Source organism: Hirundo rustica, chromosome 1 (genome assembly GCF_015227805.2).
Source record: "Hirundo rustica isolate bHirRus1 chromosome 1, bHirRus1.pri.v3, whole genome shotgun sequence".
In the NCBI taxonomy this organism is placed as follows: Eukaryota; Metazoa; Chordata; class Aves; order Passeriformes; family Hirundinidae; genus Hirundo; species Hirundo rustica.
This window is the reverse complement of record NC_053450.1, coordinates 18,377,068-18,403,847: the sequence shown is the minus strand read 5'-3', so window position 1 is coordinate 18,403,847 and position 26,780 is coordinate 18,377,068. Positions and strand designations below refer to the sequence as shown.

The window sequence follows — 26,780 nt, the reverse complement described above, 5'->3', positions numbered from 1 at the left end:
AAGTTAAAAACTGTGGAACATCAGATGATTTCAGTGCATTAAACTGGATTTTGTTTAAAACTTTGGTGTAGGCATTCTAACTTTGTCAAGTCTCGGGTTTTTAGTATTTTCTTAACCAGTAAAAATTTTGAAAATAATTAGTATATAGAAAGCATCATGCTTTGCTATTACACTGCAGTATATTAATACACATTGATAATTAAAATTCAATTTCTGGTATAAGAAAAAAATGTCTGTCACTTTATTCATAAACTAGTTTCTTTAATGTGTTTCAAGCACAATCCTGATCCACCTCAAACCTAGAGCTTTAAGCCAAAGCTGGCCAAAATCTGTGCACCTGGCACAAAAGATTCTTCTATGTTTCAAAAAAAAATAGTGATTAATGTGACACACTCTAAGTTTCTGCTTCACCACTTATATCTCATCATGTTGATAAAAAACTTAATAATGTCAAGGATGAGGTACTAAGAGGAGGCATGGGCTTAAGGAATGAAATATTTATAGGGAAATGGTATCAGGAAAAACAAGCTGTCACCTCAAAATATGTCTCAGATGAGTACTGATGTTATTCTTTCCATGAACAGAAGATAAATAATCACGACTTGTGTCATAAAGCCTTGCTTTTCTATACTGCTAAAATCCAGTGGATTTAAATATCCTTATTATTGTATTCCAATGTATGGCTGAATCAGTATAACATAGAAAATGTGTCTTACTGAACACAGTAAAAATACTAATATTTAAAACTACTGTTCTCTTTTTCTGTCCTGTGTTCCCATCAGGATTTTTGATTTGGTTTGGTTTTGGCTTTTTGGACTTGATGTTGTTGTTGTTTTGTTTTGTTATTGTTTGGTTTTGTTTGGTTTGTTGTTGTTGTTGGGGTTTTTGTTTGTTTGGGTTTTTTTTTAAATTTTGGGTTGTTATTGTTTTTTAAATACTAGCCTTTATTATAAAAGGTGCCTTTGAAGTCTGTCCAATGAAGAAGGCCAGCATCACTGCTGAGGGAATTCTGCTTCTGTCAATGGAGTTTCCCTTCAGCTTGTAACATTTAGGTAATTTCTTTGAAGTTCTCAGTCTATTCTCACCCTTTTCACTTCAGAATAAGTTTTCACTACACATCAACTAAGAAGTGGAATAGATTGATTACTGTTTTTTTGTTTGTTTGTTTGTTTTTTGGTTTCTTTTTAATAAATTACTTGCAATACCTTTAAAAAACATTAATTCCATTCAAATTACCTTTCGGACGCATTTACTTTTCCTATTCATAATCTAGGAGACTCGTACCTTTTCTGAAATGCCAAGCCCACTAACCATGTTATTTACTTTATGAATTCAATAGGCACTTCTGGGGAAGTAAATTCTTAGCATATACATGTATTATTTTGAGAATTAAGCTTAGCACTTTGTCAACATTCAAAAGGATGATAATTCTTCATTTGTCTTTTACTAAGAGATCATAAAACCAGACATTCATGACAAAACTTTCTCTTCTGTTCCATTAGTTTTCTGAGGTAAGTAAGTTTAGGCCAAATATTTTAGTAAGGTATATTATTATGCAGTCTAGAAGACAGCCAAAGAAAAAAAATTAATAGGAAAACAAAAACAAATTTATGGTTAAATATGCTTTCACACTGAATTTTACATTCCTTTATCCTGTGGGTAGGACTACCTAAGCAGTTATCAAAGTTATGCAAGTTAAATTATTTTTAACATAATAGAAATTCAATAAATTTTCTTCTATTGGAATAAAAGACAATGTTTTTTGACTAGGCACCTTTTGTGACATTTAGCTTGAAACATAATTTTCCAGTGGACCAATATACTTCCTGAATTAGTTCATTTGAACTTGCTTACTTTGATTACATTATCTATTGCTTAATATAGTTTGTAATATATGTGTTGTTTTGGGGTTGAGGAGTTTTTGAGTATATGACTATCTACTTTAGCACTACAAATCTTCTCCATAAATAATTTTTCTGACCTGGCAGCTTAGAAAGTACTTCATGATACTATTCACTGTGTTACAAATGTGTTGTTTGACAGTGACAGCAATGTGCTTTATAAATAATACTCTAAAACAAATAATACTCTAAGCAGCATGAGGAATGAACACTTAAAAGAAAACAACAAACACAAAACCTTTTATGTCCTTTTCTAAGAATAATTTGATCTCTATCTATCTATAATTTCATCTCTATTTGTTATCTGCTACAGGTGAAGTACTTTTACCGTTCTGGAGATAATCATGCAATATCTCTGTGATTAATCAGGCCTTCACTTCTATGTTTTTATTTCCTCTATTTTGTTGGGGAAAGGTAAAAGCTTCATGCATTTATCTACATTTTAATTTGGAGATTACTTCATATTTAAAGAGTTATTTTGATATTCACCATAATGAACAACCATTTCCTTTGGAAAGCTAGAGTGTGAAGGTGTTTCTATTTTAGAAAATCTTCCGCAGAAATTTACTGGCAGATGTTGCCAAGGTTTTTGTCCCTGTCTAAAGTATAGAAATATACACAGACAACGTGACAAGTGTGTTTAGCCACAGACATAGGCCAAAATAGAGACTTGTGAGTCCCCATGGTACCCTGCATTTGACTCTCTGTAGGCTTTGTGACCTATTAGAGTGTCTGTTTGCAACTGAAACTCTAGAATCACTCACACTGGGAGAGAAGTGTGTGGTATTTTGGAAACTGAACTGACAAATAATTCCAAGTTTTACAGGTGGCCCTCATCCCAAAACTGGTCTGTACCAAAACTGACACTGAAAATGGGATCTGGATTTTCTATTTAGGTTCATCTATATATTTTTTTAAATATTGTGTTGCTCTTACCTTTTCAGTTGGTTTTCTTTTGAGGTTTTTTTCATTGGTTGGTTTGGTCTGGTTGGTTTGGTTTATTATTTCTCTTTCCCATTTGCTTTTAATATTTTCAGAAATTCTCCTAATATAAACCTAGGCACAGCAGAAGCACCAAAGCAGATTTCTTAGGGTTTTCATCTAGTTTTGGGGACTTTGTTAGCTCCTTAGACTGTTTAACTGAACAAAACCAGTTTCTGTTCAGCCCTGTAGCTCTATACTACCCAACTATATTATTCATAGGCTCCTAGAAGGAAAACTTCAGACAATGTCCCAATTTATTTAAATTAATCTAAAAATAAGTCTTCTGATATGATTATGTCATTACTGGAATAAATGTATCTCATGTTCTGCAATCAAAAAGCAATGATTATCAGTAGATTGGTTTCAAATTAATTGGTTTGGCTATATTATATTTTTCACTTTCACTAACTGGAAAGTCCTCAGTACTATGACTTTTGAGAAAAAGAAAATAATTTTCCTATCTGTGACTTATCCTGGGAAAGAATTTACACATGGTCGGATGGTTGGATGGATGGAAAGACATTTTTAAAAATATTATGGCATAAATTTAAGGTAAAATATAGTGACTTACATTTTAATTTAGGAAAATTTGACAAAGGTACTTAAAGCCATTCTCAAAATACCACAGGATTTAGACATTGTAATTCCTATCGAGTCTGTTCATGCATATAAAGTTGCTCATCTTAGACCATCTGGCTTTCAAGACTTGATGCCTCACTTAGGTTGTGCTTTCTGTCAAAGATGAGTGTCCCTATTAGAGACCCAAAGTTCTTAAGAGGACCCATCCTTTCCTATCTCTACAGCTTTCTAATAATTAAAAAATATTTATCAATCTCAATGATATCTAGTAACATTTACCTAAATTACTCATCCTCTCTTTTATCAATGGAAAATACTTCTCAGTGTTACTGGCTGCTCCTTTTCTCCCTATCATTAATTATTTTGTGCATTTCCATAACAGCATTCCACATGTCTTCTTTCTCACCTAATAGTTCTGTATGTTACAGCTTTCTCTCCTCATATGAAAATTGTTTCAGGACTCTAATGTTTCCATTGTCCTATTCTTTTCTGGACCATTTCCATTTCTGCTATATCACTTATGAAATTAGATGACTGAGATTTACCAAAGTATAAGACAGAGGAGGTGCCACTGATTTATGTATCACTTTTTGTTATTCTCTATTTCCCAAGAAACACTAGTTCTCACAGAGCAATTTTTTTTTTTTTTTTTTTTTTTGATCATTAATGCACACATCAAGATTTGTGTAAGACTACCCAAACTTTGTATTTTGGTGTGAATTTGGAGTACCTACAGTAGTATTTTCCAACATGCATACATTTCTACCTTCAACGTATGTTTGCACAGACTGAAGTTGGTATTAATTTTTGGAACAACATTTAGTATTTAGTCTTTATTAGAGTGGTCTGGTGCTCCAGGAAAATATTAACTTGAGCAATCTGGCAACTTCTTCAGCTGTGAATGTATCCACCAAAGATATTGGTCAGTTAGACTTAATCAGACAATAAGGAAGAAACATTTCTTCAATTTAACATTTCTTTTTAAGTTATTCTCCTCAAAGAATAAATGCATCCAAGGAAAATTCTGAACATGACAATACACAAAAGGTAATGGAGTCCAAAATCAAGGGCTTAGTTAGGCTATTGAAGTTATATTTAGGCATTTAACTGTGCTAAGCACCATTTACTTCCACAGTTCCTCAGAAGTTAGAAAGACTGTTGAAAACTCAGGTTTTCAGGCACCTGAATTTGTGTCCAGGAGCCCAGTTTGAAACACCTACCTCTGTATTCCTCATTCAAAGTTTTTATAAGAAGCAGCTGAGGAAACTAAGTTTAGGGAAAATGTTGGTTTGTTTGTTGTTTTTTTCTTTGAATCATATTCAGGACTGTTAGAAAATCTTAAGCTAAAAGGAACTTGCTATATATCTCTGTATGAGAATAATATATCTTTCATTTTTATCTCAATTTTAAAATACTCCTGAGCTTTATTAGAACACTCTGGACACAGCTTTGCCAGGTTTCTTTGCCAAAAGGCCATAAAACATAGTAAAGGATTTGCATTGCATCACAATGTTTCTCTGTTGGTATGAGAACAGCCTACCATGAAACATGTTATTTTATTCAAAATGCTAGGAAGCTATATAACAGAATGAGCAGAAGGGAACATTTAAAATGAAAATGAGAGGGGGAATTTTTTTTTTTTTTTTAAAGTAGTCTATCAACACTAGCCCAAGCAGGCATCACTTCCAAAGTGAGAGATGTAATCCTCATGACTGGAGTAGTTTATATTTAAGCCACACAAGTTGCATGGGAATATATAGCAGAGAGAAAACCCACATTGCCTTGAGCTGAATAATTTTGACTGATCTAGTATGTCATCTGCCTCTTAGAGAGTGCACTGAATAATAATGCAGGTGGCAAGTTTTCAGCTGGGGGAATGAGGTAGTTGTTTGCTGGTTTCATTTTGGTGTTTTGTTTTTTATTTTTTAGTTTATGCTACTTGGAGCTCTAGAATGACAATAATCTATTATGCTGGGATTTTCAGACTTCTGCTATATCTCAGAGAACATTTTGATCCATGCTTCCACAATTGCTAAAGGACGATCACGACTCACACATCTACAGTTGCTCTCTGTGTTTAACCTGTATCTTTCTCAGAAGGATTTTTATGATGTCATTTCTGTATGACTTTGCCTTGTTCTTTATTACATAATATACTCTTCCAAGTGTACCATTTCTATTTTTCACAGTGGTCTCCACCCATCGCCCTCAACCTGTTGAAAGAAATTTCTTTTTTGAGACGTTCTGCAGTGTCTTTGGCATTTGAAAATTGAAATTCTATCTGAATTTCTGTCTCTGTTTCTGTAAGAAAACTGTTTAATAAGAAAGACATATTTGAGGAAAATTGTCTTACAGAGTCTTTGCTGAGCTCTTCTTTCAAAGTATATTATTTCTACCTGGTTTTTTAGAGCACCCAGGAACAAACAAAATGCAGCAAGACAGTACAAAGAAAAATTATCCCTTATTAAAAATAAAATCTATTTCAAAAGACAAGATTCATCTTTTGGATGTCTACCTAAAGCACCATAAGAGCCTATATCCAAAATCATCGATGTTATAACCCATACACATGTAAAAAATCCTGAATTACTTTCCTTTTGTTAGCAGACTGTTCTCTCCATTGACTGAAAAAGAAGTCAAAAGTAGATGAGGTACAGACATTTGTAAAGTTAGAATCCATGGTTGGTTGGCTTGCTCCCAGGAGAAGGAGACAGATACTCAGGGAAACAAATCAGTATTGCTCGTGCAAAGGCAATGTAATTTTGGCATATATCTGCTATCGTCAAGATATAAAAACAATGACATTAAATTCAAAGAATCAAATATGGCTCTTGGTACAAGGATCAGCCTCAGCACTGTCTGAATTTTACTTGATTTTTGGGTTCTCATGAGCTCTCTTCTCCTCAATTATAATGTCTTTTTCTTTCTAGGAATAAGACCCTTAAGTTTCACTTTTCCAATAATTCAGGGCTTAAGTCACGAGAAATTTCCTAGTACTTCTGATGTTTTATAATGCCACTTTCTTACCTCCTTCCTTGGAGCAGAGGGTGATCAGGGTGTGAACTGTATCCATCAATTCAAGCTGCTGTTTCTGCAGGACACTGTTATTGCTTGTTGCCTTATTTAACTGCTTCTCTAGTTCCTGGATTATGTAGCTTTGTCGTGTGACTAAGCTTTGTAGGTTCTCTTTTTCCTCCTTCAAAGTGGCCAGCTCCTCTTTGTGCCTTTCTTCCATTTCTAGAATTTTGTGCTCAAGTAAACTAAAATGAAATAAAACAATTACTAGATATATACAGAAACCAGAACACTTTTTTCAGTGTATAATTCACTATCTAAATCAATAATTCTAAAATATGTCACATCTAGTAATTCAGCCCATTGAGTTTTTCTGCCAAGTAGTCAACCATAACTGATCTCTAAGACTGCATTTTATGATGTTTGCATGTTGTAGTGCTTAAAGGATATGGAACTGCATACGTAGATATTACTCTGATCTACAAGTATTCCTACACACAAACATAAGGGAAGAAAAACATTTGAATGCAAAAGCTCAGGCAGAAAAGCCTGAGATAGGCAGAGGAAAGAGAAGAGCCGGGCATTGAAGAGGACATGGTTAGCAACATGAATAGGTCAACATGACGAAACAAAAACCAGGGCAAAATGCAGAAGAGCTTGTGAAGGCCCTTGTCACTGAGAGGATGATAAGCATTATAAATTATGGAGGATCATCAAGGTGCATGGAACCCATAATAAATACACCTTTTAATGGGGTGCGTGAAGCTGGGTGAAAAATTCACACCAGATGAGCAGTACCTGCTTTCGCATTAAGAATAGTACTGTTTTCCCAAAAGGTAATTCAGCAACTTGCATTTTAATGTAGGACTCCCTTGTTTCCCTCAAGTTTACATACATATCCCACTAACACTCCCTAGCCATGTTTGGGGTTTTTTCCACAAAAGGCTTCTCAGGCAGAAAACTGTTTGACATCATGCTATGTGACCTGCTTACATCAATTTTTGTAAAGAATTTTGCTCATGTATAGAAACACTTTCTCTGGATTAATATTCCTTTTCTAGTATCCTTCTGCCCCTTCATGGAAGTGTTCAATTTACCAAGATCAAAGGCATATCAGATTACATCTAGAAAAATAATGGTGTTGTAGACTTAAAGGACAGCTAATATCTGTCAACCATGAACAAGAAGTTTTCCAGGACAGTGCTTTGGTGCTGTGGTGGGAATTTAACAGAAAAGATAAATTAATTCAATCTCACTGCTACTTTCTCTATGAGCTTTCTGTTGTATACACAAAAGTTGTATTTCTCATGCCCACAAACTGCTTCCTGCTCAAGTCAGTCTTCAGTTTTATTTGTTTGCACTCTCCCTCTACCTTTGTTTTTCACTTCTGGATAATAGATCAGTGGCAAAATGCCTGCATAATTTTAGGTCATTAAACCTAACAGAGGAATGTAATAAAATCCATATGGAGTTGCTTCTATTCTATATCATGGAGCTTTAATATGAGCTGTTAGAGATGATAACAATGTAAAGATTAAATTCAGGCACCAAAATTTGCTGTTCAAGCTAGAGATAAATTTAATTTTTTAAAGTAGTATTTTTTTAAATGAAATATTACAAATGTGGAAATTACAAAGATCCTGAAGAAAACATAATTTGTAATATTAATATGTCTAGTTCTGTGAAAACCAGAAGCATCTGGGTAAAGGGAGCAAAAAAGAAAATATGTGAGGGAAAATACATTTTTGCAGAGTCCAAAAAAAACAACGGAGAATATATCTCATTTTATAAATCTCCTTAATTAGAAACAAAATAGCAATACTTAGTGGAATGAAATACAATGGTAGAAGGTTACACCCTGAAAAAATATGGATTTTGAAGCCAAAGACTATAAATTATTTTAGCACATTATTGGACCTGTGGCTGATTTTTCATCACTTAAATACTAATACTAAATATCATGATTTAGATTCACATGGATTTTTTTGAGAATATGTACGTGGTAGCCTTTGAACTTTCTTACACAGAAAGTCAGATGCAGTTTAGTTTGGCAGAAGCTGTTGAAAAATCTTCAAATAGATTTTGTTCTAGTCATAAAATATTGTCAAAGAAACCCACTTCCTTTTGAAATTTATTAGTTCTATTCACAGAATAATTCTATTCACTGATGATTTTTCACAGAAATTATTGAAGTACTGATTGTGACTCTAGATCTTAACTTTTCTGATAGACTAGTTACATCAATGCACTTGGGATAGGAAAAGGGTGGCCTGATCACAGTCTGTAATTGAATGGGTGCTAGGTAGGGCCACATCCCTGTCTGATATCTTACAGTCCCCCTAAACATTGTGTATTTTCAGTGCAAGAGAAGATGTCATTCAGGAAGATAGAATATAACTTTATAATAAGTAAAGACAAGAAAGTTCCCTTTATCCATATAGTACAGTACAATGTATTTCCTTAATTCCACAGTGTCCTATCTGCATATCCACCAACTAAATAATTTCCATATCTGAATGATTTCATGTCAAAGAATGAGCCTTTGATAGCCACAATTTATGCACTGCGTTATTTGTTTCCCACCGTGGCATTCCTACGGCCGTAGCAAATGAATCCAGGGGGATGACAATCTAATTTGTGGCAGCACTGACCATGTCGAGCAAGAAAAGAGAAGCTAACAATGTTTAAAGCCCCACAGTCTGGCATCTACAGAGACAGACAGGAAGCAGATGTTTTATGGCTTTAATAATAATACATCCTAATATTTCTGAGTGGTGTGTCAACATGTGGTAGAAAGATGGAAGTGTCATAGCACTTGCTTCCTTTACTTTTCTACATAGATTAAAAATCCTGTAATTATAAACTGCAAATCTATGCTATTGTCAGGAATGCATATATATTTACACAATTAGGTTTCTATATCCATAAATCTATATCAGATAAAAGTCCTGAGGACAGGACAACTCCCTGTATTCCTGGGAGAAGTCCAAAACATTCATACTTGTTTTACTATGAAAAAATGAGAAAACTCTGGTCAAATTTCCAAAAGAACAAAAGCAAAATCTTCACACAGATTTGGGATTTCTGAACTGGTGTGTTCGATAAGGAAGAAATCCTTCAATAGTGTGAGAAAAGCTGCTCTTAAGGCTTTTGACTCCAATATGGCCAGAATTATTCATTTGTATTGTTATATTAATATTTGTTATAAACCATTTAAATAATTTTAAAAATGCAAGGAAGTTTAAAAAATCTTAAAACAGATTGAAAGTGATTAAAAAGATATTTAGGATTTCTTTAACTGTGCCAAGACCACTTGGTTGCCTCTTTCTTGTAACATCAGACAAAACTGACAATTACCATTAAGAAATAACTTTGCTGAGTGCTTGAAAAATATATTTTCTCAAATTTTTAAAGAACCATTGTGAAAACATAGTTAAAATTAAAATATATTTAATAATTTTCATTAATGGCTACTGCCAACATAAAATATTATCAAAATAGAAAGAAGGCTGTCTCTACAAGAATAAGACAACATCCTCAAAAGGCTGACTGAAGCATTCCTTTATAACACTTTCCAATAAAATGTTATGGCTCTTTTTAGCAGTAAGTTTCCTGTATTAATTTTCATATACATATTAAATTCCTATACAATTCCTATATGTTTGAAAATTCTAAATTTTTGAAAATACTACTAATCTACGCATACAAAACATTCAGAGGAATATGTTACGCAATAAAAATAAATCACCATTCACCAAAAGCATCATAATATATTTATACATATGTTTATTTATGAAGATGCACACATAAGCACATATATATGTGTTTTCTATAATTGGAGCCTTCAATTCGGGGAAATAAATCAGGCATTTGGGGAACGGAACAAAGTTGCTAATAAAGTGGTTTTATTATGATTAAATACCAACATTACCCATTGAACAATGACACTTTGGAGTCATTATCTAGGAGAATATTAATTTAAAACCAAACACACACACACACACGCAGATCCCAAACCCAGACAAATTTAATTTTTCTAAAGGTTAGCTATGTCCCAATGTCTAATGTAGTGGTTTTGATGGGGCTAGGAATCTGTTTTCAATGGTACAAATGACATCTTTTCTTTGTTAAGATATAAGCCTGGGGAATGACTCAGTGCAACACCTCAGTGCAATTGTGCTACATCCAGTTGATTCAGAAAAAAAACTCTACTACTGCTGGAGAGGGTAGAATACTCATAATGAAGTCAAAGAATGACTTCTAGTGAAAGCTGTTGTCATTTTGAAAGGTGAGGAAGCAGAACATGTAGAAAACTCTCTGTCCAAGGGGGAAGGAAAGTCTGATTTAGACAATCTGCCTTATAAAGTAGTTTAATCTCTAATCCATTCCAGACCACAGAAGTTAAAGAGATTTTTTAATAATATTTGTTATCAGAATCCTCAGTTTAGACATGTGAGAACAGGATATAGACCAGACCATGAAGATGGACATTTTTTGCATTAAAATAATCTTTTAAAAATTATGATTTATTAAATATACTTATAAAACATATACTTTGTTGAGCTATCCAATAATTAAAGACAAGTAATGCCACACTAGAAAAAAAAAGTTATTTAGCCACATATATGTAGGTTTCTTTTATTATATGGATGGGAAGACATAGGTAGAGGATTTCAATGTTTCTTTTTTGCATACAAGAACATTATTTTACCAAAGAAAGCATGAGACAGCTTTGTACTTTGTACTTCCTTTTAGGTGAGTGAAATTTTCCCGATGCTGTTAGGTTCTGACCACTCATACTGCCCTGCAAGTCTGATACTGTCTGATCAGGTTGAGGAAATACAAAAATATGTGTCCGAGATTTCTCAAGGCCAGTAAAGTAAAGAGTCACTTAGCACCATTAAGCTTACTTTTTATACCAGTGACAAGATAATTCCATTGAAATCACACAAGTGAAGTGTAAAATTGGGATTTATCTTTTTTAGTTTATGCACAACCTTCAAATAAAACTTGTCAGACATACTGTTTCCTCGTCTTTCACACAATCAGACAGACATTCAAGAACCATTCTTGAGTCCTTGCTTTTTATAGCATACAACAATTCTTGTACTGAACGTGTTAATCCAGTGTTATTTTCTGGAAATTCAAGCAAGATTTTACATTTAAATTTCACTTCCACTACTTGTTGATGGAGGATCCAGGATTCTATTATATTTTTCCTCATTTGTTTCATTTTAGCAAATAGAAAATTTTTTACACTTGCATATTGAAACAAACAGCACACTATAAATTAAATACAGCTGGTACACTCTGGGGAAAAGAAAAGAGGGTTCATAAGGCACTTAAGAAGAGAAATCTTTCAAGAATAATTCAAAGTAGCATTTAGAAAGCTCTTGTGGGAAAAAAATGGCAATGGAAGAAACCATCATTTACATTATAGTGGGTGGGAACCCACAAAACCAAATTATTTATGGCATGAGAACACTCAATAGACATGTGATTGTAAGGCAAATGTGATTCTACTTATGCCATGGAATATCTTCCATTTCAGTGGAATATAAAGAAAAAAATTGGCCCCTCTTCCAAGCAGAGACAGGCAGTAAAGAGAAAGGCCAAGAACAGATATATTTCTAGTCCAAAGAACATGCACTGTTCCCTTGTTGATAAACAGTGTTAGTTTTATTCAAGGATAATATGCAGGTTGTTGTAGAACATCAGTGGCCAGTTATTCTTACTAAAAGATTTTGCATTACTTTCATCCAAAATTTAGTTCTCTGAATGTGAATAACATCTTAATTTTTATTTTATATAGAGGAAATTTTAGCACAGGGAAAGAATTTATCAGCCCACAGTACACTATCTCTTTTGATTGTTTTTGCAAAGACAATAGCTCCTACACTAGTTCCCACTGTGCTGTAAACCTTCTACAAAAGAAAGATCCTTTCCAAAAAAGCTTACAGTCCATGTACATAATGTGGATAAAAGAAACTTTCTCTATTTATTGGTGTGAACATGATATAGAGAGGGATTATGAGTACCTAACTGCAAATAGTTACTAAACACAGACTGATGAGTAATCTGCAAATATTGTTTAAATTTAAGCAAGCTAAAACCATTGGCATTTCCAGAAGCCTAGTATCTGCTGAGATAACAAAGATTTGTCCCATAGTCAACCTGAAGCACACATAATTAATTTCAAGTTTGGAACTTGCAAGGCCAAGACTACACAGTTCTTTGTGAGGAGTAGATGATGATACAAGAGTGGATGATCCATATTTTAGTATAATTATAACACTGCCTTCTCCCTAATTTTATGAGTCCCGAGGAGACCTTAAAAGAACACACACAATGCATGTCAGGTCTTTCCTTTGCTACAAGATGAAATTCCGTGTGATTTTCTGTCTATCCACAAATACCTATACCTCTGACAAAAACAACAAAAAATGTGCTTTTAAAAATAGACCTTTTCTTCTGACTTTTCAAAAAATATTTTATCACAATGTCAGCCAAGTCAAAGGTCAATTCAAGTAGGGCTTGTTTGTTTACTGACATGAAGGCTTTCTACTCGGATTCATTCCTAAGGTAAATAAATAAATAAATCCAAATGATTAAGTATTCAAGATGCAGTCTCTTAAACAGCTAACAAAATTTTGTTGCTAACCATATTGCAGCAGATAGAAGTATAAATACTTATATACTTAACTAATGCTTGAATAAAGTCAATTTTTAAATAAATTTGTAAAATATGTAGAATTAACTGCCCCCTGCCAATACCCAGTGTGTCTGTGGATTACAGGAAGAGCTCACATAAGCAGTTTAGGTGAATGTTTACCTGCTTTTGAGATTGCTGAGGACAAAGTTAATCCCACGGCAATTTATTCACATTTCTGTTTGGTTAAGGGACATTTCTGGAGTTCAAGCACTTTTAAAGCAATACAATTTCTTCAGAATAACATTGGCTGGAATTACTGGTGACAAACGGTTTTTAGATTAAACACATTCAATTGGTTTTCATAATCAGTAGCAATAATATATTATTCAACCAGCTTTGCAACTAGACACATTTAACAAAAACATTTCTTTGTAACAATATTTTCTATTTTTCATCATTACCTCTGTATTGCCTTCTTTGCCCTGTAGCCTCTTTCCCACTATGGTGCTGCTCTGCTGATGCATAATTCTGGGCAAGGTTTTTCTGCCTCAGCTGCCAATTCCTGTCCAGCAGCATGGGGTCACAGTGCTCTCTTTGGAAGACTGACTGATCTCAACTAGAACAGTCCTCTATAGCTTGTATCACATGCTTCAGTGTCTGCGTCATCTTAAAAGCTGTTTGCCTTATTTCAATATCAAATGCAGACAGAGGAAATAGAAACCTTAGTCCTAGTCAGGCTGACCTCTTCTTTCTGGAAGGGAGCTGAGAGTGAGGCTGAGGAGTCAAGGCACCCTGTGTCCTCCCTGCCCACACCTGTCCATTACAGAGACAGCAGTATATTGGACATTTCAAGGAGCACAGGAAGGGGAGCAGCTTTTCCTACTGCCCTGGTGCCAGCACCCAGGGGCAGCTGCTGTGAGGAAAAGCCAGAGCTAGGCACAGCTGGTTCCATTCAGCTGTACAGTGTGAGAAGGGAGGGAAAAAGGGAGAGAAACAATGCTGCAGACACCAGAGTGAGAGAAGGGGAAGGAAGGAGGCACGGGAGCAGACACAACCCTACAGCCGGTGAGAGAGCCCATGGTTGAGCAGGTGTTTCCCGTGGAGGATCCTATACTGGAGTGGATTTGTCCAGAAGGAAACCAACACCTGTGGAGAACCCATGTGGAGCATTCTTACCCTGAAGTACTCAAACCTGTAGGAAAGAACCATGCTGGAGAAGGGAAAAACATGAGGAAGAGGACGAGGCAAAGTGTTGTGCACTGTCTACAACCCCAATTCCTCATCCCCTTGTACTGCTGAGGGGGCATGTAGAAGAATCAGAAGTGAAGTTGACCCTGGGAAGAAGGGGAGGTAAAGGTGAAAGGCCTTTTTGGGTTTGTTTCTGTTTCTCACCACCCTACGCTGTTATTAATTGGTAGTAAATAAGGCTGTTTTGCTCATGACAGTAACTGATGAGTGATCTCCCTGTCTTTATCTCAACTACGCGGTTTTCACCATATTTTTTCCCTGTTCTGATGATGAGGGGGAGTGAGAGAGTTTCTGGGTGGGCGTCTGGCGTCCCGGACAAGGTCAGCTCACCACACATGCTCTCTGACAGACTGCATTGCTAAGCCCAGTGACTTCAAGTGCTGAGTCCCTGTGTCACAAAAAAGGAACACTGGAACTGCTCCCCAACTATCAATATACTGCCTAAAAGGTTGCATTGCTAAATATTTTTTTCATCCACTTAAACATAAACCCCAAATATTTACCACCGACTTCTTAAAATGGAGCATGGCTACAAGTATGCTATAGATAATTGAGTACAAAAGGAGAGAGAGATCCTTCTATATGTCTTATCTTTGAATCAATTAAAATTAGAAACATGAACCAATGAAGATTTTCTGATGCACTTTAAAGTAGTTGAAAATCTCATAATTTAATAATATTTTTCTACTTGAAAATGCTCTTAAAAGTTATCCCTATGCTTTTAGATTGGAGGAACTATGGTCATATGATTGTCAAGAAAGAGAGAAAGATGTAAATTTACTGTGAACATGAAGAGTGGTAAAAGTCAGTTTACATTTATCATACAACATATAATATAGTGTAAGTTGACACCCCAGGTATTTTAGTGAGTTCATAAATCTCACCTATGCTGTCCACTTACCATATTTGCTCCTTTGACAAGGTATACACAGGCCACTTTGTAATGAACAGAGAAAGAGACCAACTACTCACTCTTACCTGTTTTTCTCATGAATTTTTAGGATTTCATGTGTCTGTTGTAGCAGCTGTTTTTCTAGCTTATATGTTGACAGGGAATTTTCCAGTAGCTGAATTTCAAGTCTGGATGTTTGATTTAGCACCTTAAGGATAAATTAAAAGCATTTAATTAATGTTTATATTGTCCTGGATATTTTGTTTTAGCAGCATAATATCATAATTTCATTCTGATTTGATGATTCATCAAAAAATATTTCTAAATCCTTTTTTAACCTCAGATGCTCAGCTGGTGCAGATGAACTCAATCATGCTACACTGATATGTACCAGCTGATATTCTGGCACTCTGTTTACTGTAGAATAGTAGTAGATCAGCAGAAAAAAAGGCTGCCAAATAAGCTTTATTTCAATGGAAAGAACAAGAGACATGCCTCAAACATGCATTCCTACAAAGAATTCTTAAACCAGAAAAGTGCAAGAGTACTTGGAATGAGGTCAAAGTGTTGCATCTGCTATTTTGCAAATAGAGCACCTACACCAGCTTTCCCCTGCATTCTCTCTTTTTTAATGTTGGCAGTCCAGTGTCTTATTTTTGTTTGAAATCATTGGCATTCTCAGAGCAACCTGAATTGTCCTTTTTTTGTTGTCCTACAGAGCTTAAAAAATTGGGAAATGATTGATATACAGCAATGAAGATGAAAAGCTATGATTTATGAAAACTCATTACTTATCCTGACACTGGTATCACTGACAATAGGTAGCTGTTTATAGAAAGTCCAATGCTGATCTACTTTCCTGGGCAGTCTTGCCCTTGTTACACATAGAGCTAAATGTATGAACCAAATGAAATGAGAAGAAAGACATATAACAAGGGTCAATCATCAATGTTCTTATTACCAAGAAACCAAGTGTGTTTCCTGGACTCCTGTGATGAAATGTTTTGTGTGGTAATGTATTAGAAAATAAAGAATTTGGGAAAGGTTCTCTGCAATTAACAGCTTTTTGAAAACCACGCTGAGAACATACCTGGGTTTCAACATCTGTGAGTTTTCTCGTCTGCTCTGCTGTCTGGCTGAGGAGGCTGGTCCCTATCTCAAGCATGGTAGCAGTGTGGTTTTGCACAGCATTCTGCTGCAGCTGCACCATCTCTGATTTCATGTTTTCCACAATGTAGTTCTCAAGCTGAAAAAGAGAAAAGGTTGTAGCTGTAGTATTTTTATCTGTAGTATTTTTATTCTGGTGTCATAAAGGGTGCATAGCTGTCATTCTTGTCAAAAGAAGAAATTTTAATTTAATTAAGGGGGATCCCAAGTCTCAGTTGGCCGTATGAGTACTGTGGTTGGGATCTGACTATCTTCCACTTTCAGAGTCCCAAGATCTTCCCAAGTATCATGGTCTGCTGGCATGGGTTGGAGCAGGCCCTCCCTTTATTTGTGTCAAGGTTGCAAAGAACATTTGTCATGAAGATATCACAGCAGCTTCAAAATGAAACCCGAAAAGAGCAAAGCACACCAGGGGAAAATATCAAACCCTATTTGTACACCATAACACACATGTGAGTCTTTCAAGGAAGAGATCCTATCATACCATACCCTACCCTACATCTCCTGGCTTATGTCTGTCATTCAGCCAGTCAGGAATATGATTTTGGTTGAGTCCCCGGAAAGATTTTTCATAAACTCAGCAACAAACACAGCTTTGTTTAATTGAAAATTTGTAAAGGACTGGTGACACTGTCATGGCAATAAAAGAAGGAAATTTTTAGCCAAAAAGCATAATAGGCTGGTTTGCTACTTTGCCCTTCTGGTCTTGATATTTGGTTTGACTTGGCAAATTGTTGAACAGAATCTGAACTAGGACCCTCTAAATAAATTTGGTACCCCAGAGAGGATGCTGTTTGTTATGGTTTGTTTTAGTCTAGGTAGGCAGAATCATTTTCTCCTAGCTGACAATGTCCTTGCCCTGCCACAGCAAGCCATAAATCCAGGGCTAGTCTACAGTATAATGAGATTTTTTCTTACTTTTATGAGTATTGTTCTGGTTTGATATCCTCCATAAAGCTTTAACAAAAAGATGGGTGGCCCAGAACATGGTTTTCAATACCTTCTACTGAAATAACCAGTTGGAGTCCAGCTGGTTTAGACCCAGTGAAGACTTAGTCCTTAGTTTTGTTTTGCAGCTGATGTTCTTTACGGTTAGCTGATTTCAGACTTAAGCAGCAACTGTTTTAAACTGATACTGTTAATTACATTGGATCTACTTCTGTAGCAGTAAGCATATTTCACTGCGAAAGCTAAGTTGTACAACTAAATAATAGAGAACCAGATGGAGTTGATTTAAATACTGCAAAAAGGAACAGTAGTCAGATATAGAGTGTGATTAATAAGAATGGCTGCTTTAATTTTTTCTATACGTATACCATGCCTAGGGGCCACCACTGTTGGATATTCTAATGAGTCACCTCAGTGGAGCTCACAAAATATTTATTATAAGTTTGATCATTTATGTGCATCTACTAGTTTTATGAATGTTATTACAAAAATAGGAGACTGCCACAATGTAAATTATTTTCTGCATAAGACAACTGTTGATTTTTTTTTGTTGTTTCTTTGTTTATCCCAGTCTGAAGAAACAATAACTATCATCATGGTCAAAACTAAAGTGGATGTCCTACAGTTTCAGAAAACAAAAAGTTTGCTTGAATTTCCAGGTGACCACTCTGGACTAAAAACCTGGTGAGTGTTTTAAGGGGTTGGTAAAATTTATTTTTGAATACTTTGATAAGTATTTAGATGAGATTTAAAAGCCAAAGAAAACTCTGTATTGCAAAGTAATGTCTACAATAGATGTAACCATTTTCCACTCTCAGTGTAAGTTGAATGTTTTGATTTAGTTTATTGCTGTGAGACATTTTACAGATATTAAGCTGGTTCAAGGGAGAGCTTTTTGATCCATTGCATTTCTATAATATTATTTTATTTTCAGAAGTATTTTGCCTATGTAAATTTCTCATAAGATATTTTTAATTACCCTTTACTTCTCATTTTTCTAAACAGTTTTGGTTTTTTCCCACAGACTATCTCTTGATTGCAAATAGTCCTTGGGAATGAAACTGGGTGATTGTCCTTTTCTATATTCAGGTCCAGAAAATGGAGACTGATTCTGGAACATTTGAACAAGAAGTTCAATTTCTCTAAAGAATTTCATTTACTAATGAAACACAGGATTCTCTAATCCTGGTGCTGTTCATGAGAGGTTACAAACACACACATTTCCTCACATCCAATGTCTTTTGTTTGCAGATGGGAACATAGCATGTCTGTGCTGTAGCTGTACAGTGCTTGATTTGCTAGCCTGAAGCTTTCTGAAACTGCCTCTGTACATGTGGTGTATATGTGCAATGCATACATCTGAAAACTCCAGCAAAAGTGGTAATGAATTTATTACACATCAGAAATCAGAAATTAGATGTTTTCACATACAAATAAAATACCCACAGATAGGGATATAAATATAAAAAGAAATTTATATTTTTAAATAATTTTCTTTGCTTTTTACTTTAGTCACATTACAGAGAGGATTGTGATTGCATCTCAGTGGAGCTACAGCAGTTTTGACTACCAAGAACACAACTGTAGATTGAGGCATATTGTATAACTCATACTCTTAATTATTCCAGTCCAACACTGTCCCCATGGTATCCAGTCTTTGGCAATTGCCCTTGGTTACTCACCCTAAACCAGCCTCAGATTGAATCTGAGACTGACTCATTATAACAACAAAACTGACTTTCCTGTTTCAGAATTACTCATTAAGTGCTTTTGTAAATATTTGGTGTTCAGAATACCACAATAGTTTCTGTGAGCACATCTCTGGAGTATCAAGAGCTGTTCACTCAGGCAAAGAGAGGTTGAACAAGGACTGAAATAATATAAGGGTTTTGTTACATTAATTCTCCTTCCTTCCTCCCTTCACCTACTTCTTTTGGTTTGCTCAGTAGATTTATTTGTTGCAGTACTGGCCCCGCTAAAATCAATGCCAAAATTCCCATTGGTTTCAATAGGCCAAGATTTCACCTATTATTTTTATTGCAGGAAGCCAACAATTTACCAGGTGCATTATGACCAAGCATGGAATTTCATCTGAAGCCTTCCCTTCTCTGGAGGCCTTGTATTAAGCATATGAACTGAGCTTTCTTTGTGGTTAGTTAAGAGCAATAGCATCTATTTACTAGGTGATAAAAGGATCCTTGCAGGGTGGCCTCACAGAAGATTTGACACATGGAAACTTATTTACAGAAGAAAAATTAAAGAACATTTAGGGGTTTAGTTTTAATTTTCTAGAACTCCTTCATCTTATAATTAATTTAAATTCAATTCCTCCAGAGACTCTGAATTAAACAAGTCCTTAAATCACTGTATCTACTTATTTCAGCTACTTTTTTTGCAAAAGTTAAGCAGAATTATATTCTGCATTCTTTTCCTCTGCTCCCACCCCTCTAACTTTATAGGTTTCCACAGCAAATTGATGTCCTTGTTATTAATTTGGCTGCATCTGCTTTCAGTAAGACTCATTACATTGCAGAGGAGTTGTGGGTAATGCCGAATTACCAGTGGGATGTATAAGAACGTTGTAACATTCTCAGAAATAAAACTGTCAGAAGGTTCAGTGTTACTGGTTAATAAACATTCCAGAGGATTATTTATTAAAAATATCTAGCCTTTTCTGGACAATGTCTATTGAATAACCTTCATAGAAACCACCCAAACACTAATAGAACTATTGAAATGGAAACTGTAGCTTAGGGTCTATGTAATGATAAGTGTTTGGGGCAGAGGGCTTATAAATAAAATAAGAGATTTTACTTTGATCAAATAATGCTGGTCTCAGGTAACAACAATATGTTAAGAATTGTTATGATAACCAGAAGATGTTTTCATGCAGTGCCTTACAACAAGACTACAAGTTAAAGTAACAATAGACTGTTCTCCTACCATAGACTGCACATCATTTGGAAAAATAGAAAGACAACGTCCAGTGTTATTTTGTAAGAGAGGTTTTGTATTGTCTTGATTTGCAAACATGAATAAATACTAGTAATACTACACCACAAGCCAACCAATGAAAGATCAATTCTTCTTTCTTTATTTTTCTGTTTGAGGGAAAGTCATACCTCCCCACAGTGACAAACTGCCTCTGGGAGTGAGATATAAAAATGACATTTGATGTGATTTATGTTTCATAAATACACAAACAGCCTTAGTGGGAATAAGCTGGAAGAAGTAGAATATATAGAATACTTTAAAATTTCTTTGATTTTTGAAGAAGCAGAAAGGGGTTAGGAAAGAATTTATCACTGAGAAAAGTTATTTTATTCATGTATTGAAAAAGCCAATATTGCATTTATTTATACTATATATTCTATAGGCTATTTTTCAATGAGGAAAAATTGATAAAATGATAAATTTACAATGATTCAACCTTCATGTATTGCAATACCAATAAGCAGAGAACAATTCTTGCACAATTTCTGTTGGTATACGATTACTGGGAATCAAGGACAATGAACGTGGATGGCACATAAAGGCAATGAGTAATGCACAAATGTTAAAAGTCTACTCTGTACCACTTTTGAAACAATCTTACCTGATTACCCACATTAAGTTGATACAGGATCATACTGATAACTTCAGTAAATTTATGAAAACAACCTTGCAAGCTGAAGTGAAAGCTTCAAGTGACTGCTACACAAATTAGATTCCATAAAGGCATGTTGGGATATGTGGTATGTGGGGCTTTCACAAAATCATTGGTTATGAAATATATTGGTTATGAAATATATTTGTGGGTTTCAATTCTAAGACGAAACAGAAAACTAACCCACAAACTCTATATGTAGTCAAACATTTATGAGGAAAACTGGCTGTAAAAACTGTATTTCCTTTTTTTTAAATTCAATGTATCCAGATTTTTATCCTAAAAGCAACAAGAAAATAAGCCTGTTAGTTTTTCATTTACACCTTAATAAAAGTAAATATTAGCATGATACTTGCACAATTATTCTGCACTCATTTTTGCATTTTTGTAAGTTTCTGCAATATTGCAACTCATCATTTTGACTTCTTACTTAGATATAAAAAAAATCTCAACACTCAATCACAATAGTGTGGTTTTCCAAATTCTTTTCCTGACAGAGAAACAAACAATGACTTGCAGGGAATGTATGTTCAGTTCTGAACTGCAACATTGGACTGGTTTTCCAAACCAAATGTTCCAAACACATAAATGATACTTTTCCTTAAATCCTTGATTCCTTGAACGTCTGAATCTTCAGCATACCATATGTTTACTGTCTGGCTATAAGGCATAATTCAATAGATGTAATTCCACTGTGAACGGTGAAACCACAGCTGCGTTCTTCTCACACAATGACTAAACACTGCTTGATTCAGCCCCAGATGAGTGATTTCTTGTCTGGTTGATTTCTAATACACTATTGACACTTGTCCTCATGGAGGTTGAGCTTGAGTTTATAGCAACCTTCAGTGAAATAAAAGTGTGTTATAAATGTAGAAGAATCTTTCAGCTAGCTAAAAAACCAAAGAAACCAAAACCCCAAATCCAAGCAGGTTTTCCTCTTCAGATAAAGACCAGACATCTTTTTGTCAGAAGAGATCAGGTACAACCCATGTATGAAATTATTCCAAAACCCATGAAGTAATCTTTCTGCTGCATTCAGCATTAGTATAGTGTCCGCAACAGTTTTGTTTTCTGTTCTGTGTGCTGCAATTCAAGAAAGATATACATTATTTAGAAAAGTGAACAGAAGACCAAGAGTTGTCATAAATCTAAAAAACCTGAAAGACTTAGAAATGTTTAGCTTGATAGGAAGGCTAACAAGAAAATAATTTACTTGACTAACACAAAAATGCAAAGGGGAAGTGAATAACCTGTTTCCCACATTCATGAAGCTTCTGTATTGGGAGTTTAATTTTTAGGTGAAAGTTTTCTAACAGTACAGGTAATAAAATACTGATAGGGGTTCTTCTGTGAGCAAACTGTGAAAAGTCCATTCCTGTGGAGAATACTTCAGGTAAAGATCTGACAAATTATGTAATTTTATAGTTCTTTCTAGTTATGTTGATTTCATTATTCATAGTTTTGGGGGGGGGGGGGGGTGTTTGTTTGTTTGTGGGGGTTTTGTTTGTTTATTTTGGTGTTTGTTTTTGTTTTTGTTTTTTTATTACTGTGCTTCAGACCTAAGCTTGCAAGCTCAATATTTGGAATCAAACTCCATAGTAAAATCTCCACTGAACTGGGAAGAGGTTTGGAAGACCCATGTCCTAATGAGACTTTTTGAAGGATGTCAAGAAAACAGAGGAGTCTCTGGAATTAAAACCACAGAAATTTAAAAAGCAACAAACAAACAAAAAAACAAACCAAGAAAAGCAAGCCACACATGATGATATAAATAAAAGGAACTGTTTTGGATAGACCAGAATTAATCAAATTTGGACATTCATTGAGGAATTTTCTGAATATATGAATATTCCTCCATAGGGTGGCACTCTGCAGAACCATCTGAGAAATTATTCCATGAACTAGCTCTGAAATTATAAACTGGCAGAAATATCTTAAACTCGAGTTTCCTTTATTAGGCTGCTTTCAAAACTGCAATCTCTAAAGAATCAGTCGATTTGCTGATATCCAAGGTTGTGTCAGTGGTGTTTTGGCACCTTTGTACCATTTTATGTTATTCAGTAAAGTACATAAAATGTATCAGTCAGTAACAGATGATGATGGTGGAAGAATATGCTATGTGACATCCCACTAAAATCTTAGAAAACCAAAAAGGGAAGGTTTTTAAAATTAATTACTGTACTTTTATTATGAATAGAAATACAAGATATGGGCAACACACAGCTTTGTTTCAAGATATTTAAAGGCATCCCCAGCTAGGTTTACGCAACAGCATAATATTCAAATATGAACGTCAGTTCCTTATTAAGTATGTAGCAAGAAATATTTCCAATTTGTTTTTGAAGTTCTATGTCATTCTAAAAGCTTAGACATTTCTAGACATAAACCCCAAAAATCTATATGAATGAAATTTGTCATTTGAAGCGGCAGAAATTAGCTTTTCTACAAAAGCATACAAAACATTTAGGAATAAATTCCAATTACTGTTTTATGAATATTAGTTCATACAACCCATTTTTTAATCTTAAAGTTTAATAACGTCAATAAGCACCATAACTGAGAATCACATCAAACATGATTAAATAGGTCCCACGAGGAAGCTTCTGATAACATTTAATCATAACAATACGTTCTCATTTTCTACTGATTAGTAATATCTCTGGTTCAAAGTATTATCTTGTTGAATGTTAACATTTATAAATTTTGTTACTGTGTGAATGATATTTTTCTATCTTGATCATTTTCTAAACCACTTAGTTTTATAAACTAAATTCATTTGGTTTTACAGTTGACTGAAAATATGAACCATCATCAATATAAACTGAAAAAGAAGACATAGTTATGAAAAATGCAACATATGTCATGTCACCCTAAAACTATTAACATCTGTGGGGATTTCAAAAAAAAAAAATTCTACTGAAGTGTGGAATTAATTAATTTTCTTTAGCAAATATATTTTGGTGAGGCCTACTTTCCAGAAACACAAATTTTGGAACAACATCTGTGTAGAAGAATATTTAAACAACTTTTGGCTCATTCCTAGCTTATGCACATATGACATAATCAAAGTTAGTTCCACTGAAATATCTCCTTACTACATTGCATATGGTTCTTGAAAAATGTAATCTTAAACTGCATAAATAGTCTGGTTGCTATATTGCTCTGCCAGCTTATATCTAAACTTTCATTGAACCTGGGAAGCTGGAATATAGTTTGAAATCTGTATGTGTTATAGGAGATAGTATATTGATTTAGCATTGTACTACTTAATCTATTTTTAATTCTGCTTGATTTCTGACACTCATCACTATGACATATGAACACACTTTTCTGAGAAAGGTTGTGAAATTAAGACTCTATGGTTTTATTCTCTGGTCTTTCAACAAGTTATTTTTTCGTGAGATAGATAGGTGATAGATTAGATAGATAGATAGATAGATAGATAGATAGATAGATAGATAGATAGATAGATAGATAATCTCACAGAAGCTGAATCCCTTTATTCATTGCCATATGCTCTGCCTTCAGCTCTTCAGTTCTGTCTTACGATCTTCCTCACGAAAAGACCACAAATTCTTTTTTTTACCATTTTGCTCTCTTGTGCAGATTGCAGATTACCATTCTGCCTTTCTGATATGAAGTCTCAAAGTCAACTGAAGACCCAGTACATTACATCAATGGCCAACAAAGTCTCAGTTTTTAATCCTTTTTGAAAGCCTAAATTGGAAGTTTAGATGGCATAAATCATAAGTTTAGGTGAAGTGAAACCACTGAAAATACTGCAATTTCAGTACACTTGGGCCTACAGGAATTCAAGGGCATCCCCTGGTCCATAAAACAACTTCTTCACTCTTCCAGGCAAATACTTATTTTTGCCTTCCTCACAAAGTGATCAATAAAACATCCACTCTAGGCATCCCATCAATCTTATAACACTAACCAGAACTCATGTTCTGCACACTGCATGTTCACATCCTCTATGTGTGTGCTTCTATCATAAACCACCTACTGGTGAGGAGAACTGAAACTGATAGAAATGATCCCTATCTGACATCTTTTCCTTGGTGAAAAGGAACAATGAAAGCTTCTTTAAGTTTGATTGTTACGGGAAATGTAAATCTTATTGTGCACTCCCTGTCATGTAATATGTCTTTGACACCTGATAAGGACTCAGTCATGGTAGGGTTTTGCTTTGTTCAAAAAAACAGATAAAGTGCAGGAATGCTGTGTCCACAATAAGTGTTTATGCAGCTGACTTTACCTCAAAACACATGGGAAAATGGAAACAGAACAAATCTGCATGGACAAAATGGTTCATGGTCTGCTTGAGAGCAAAGAATCCTGCTACCAACTTCTGACTCGATGAGACCTCTGACAAGTTAGAGCAGCTGAGTGGACAAGGTATTTGTAAGAAAATGAGATTCCTCACCCCAACATATCTTATTTAGAAAAAAATGTTTATAAAAATCCTATCTAGACTACAAACAATATTAATATTTTAATCAAGAACCCTGTCCTTTTTGTCTCCTTTCCCTTGCCTAATAATGGCAAGTATTATTTTGTTTTGTTTTATGTCTTGCATTCAGCACTTTTCTTCAACACCATGATTCTAGTTAATATTGAAGAAAGATGGTCTTGTCCATTGTTACCTAATATAACAAAGAGCAAAACTTTACAGATTTACATGCTGTAAAATCTATTCCCCCGCAGAGCCCAGGGAGAGACAAACCTGAAATCTGCTGAACTTCTTCAGTCAATAAGGAATTAATATCTAGACAAGAGTTTAAATATTCTCACGCACAGTATTTATGTGCATAGATTTACATGATTGTATACATAATATCTCTTAAATTATGGAGTTAATCTGTGTAGGCAGCAATGTTCATTTGTGTCCTATAAATTTTGGCTATATTTACGGTTCTCAACTTTTATGACAATAATCTGAGCAAAAGCACTTTAATGATAGATGTTCTGGATATGTGGCAATATTTACCTTAGTTTTAATACAGACATTAAAATATTGATAAATCTCCACTGGAATCACTTTACAATTTTATGAAATACATATAAGAAATACAAATAAATTAAATTTTCAGAAATATCTGTAGTAGTAAATTAAGAGCTTCAATTTCCCACAGCACTATAAAAAAATTAACTGCTAGTACAAACTCTAACACCTTTTCTTCCCATTTTTGAAATTCTATATATACACCGATTAATCTCTAAGTGCCTCCAGACATACCTATAATTCTCAGCACTGTAATGAATGTGTAACTGCATACCAGGGACATGGTCCTGCCAAAATATGTGCAGCCCTCAAAAATTTGATTTCTTCCCATGCTGATGGATCTGATTGCCTTCATACATGTCAAAGAGTGTATTAAAATACATAAATAAAAAGCCTGCCAAATACTTCCTTTCAATAATTATTAAAATCGGAAAAATGCATAAAAATCTCAGAGTGAAACTGTTGCATATTCATGCATATTTACATATGCACATACATGTAGTATACATAAAATAAGGATTAGTTAATTCCACTAAATAGATTATAAAAACTCTTTTACAAGTAGCATTGGAAATAACTGAAAGTCACTAAATAACATTATGAGATATAATGTATTTAAATTAGCCTATAGAAAAGATTAGGAAACCTAATAAGATAAAAGTGCCTTGGTTTATCTCAAATTGCATTCGAGATATATATCCTTTTATGGCTTTAATAATTGTATAGAATGATCAGAT

General features: G+C 34.5%; 1 protein-coding gene across 1 annotated transcript in view; it reads right to left on the bottom strand.

The window, feature by feature from the left end:
* The window catches only part of ANGPT1 (angiopoietin 1), a 156,660-nt gene that overhangs the window by 69,435 nt on the left and 60,445 nt on the right, over positions 1–26,780 (bottom strand). Inside the window, exons 2-4 of the mRNA XM_040065768.2 lie at positions 16,362–16,517; positions 15,358–15,479; positions 6,492–6,724 (exon numbers count right to left, since the gene is read on the bottom strand). Of these exons, the coding sequence (XP_039921702.1) occupies positions 6,492–6,724; positions 15,358–15,479; positions 16,362–16,517 (511 nt within the window). The remainder of the gene's footprint in view (positions 1–6,491; positions 6,725–15,357; positions 15,480–16,361; positions 16,518–26,780) is intronic.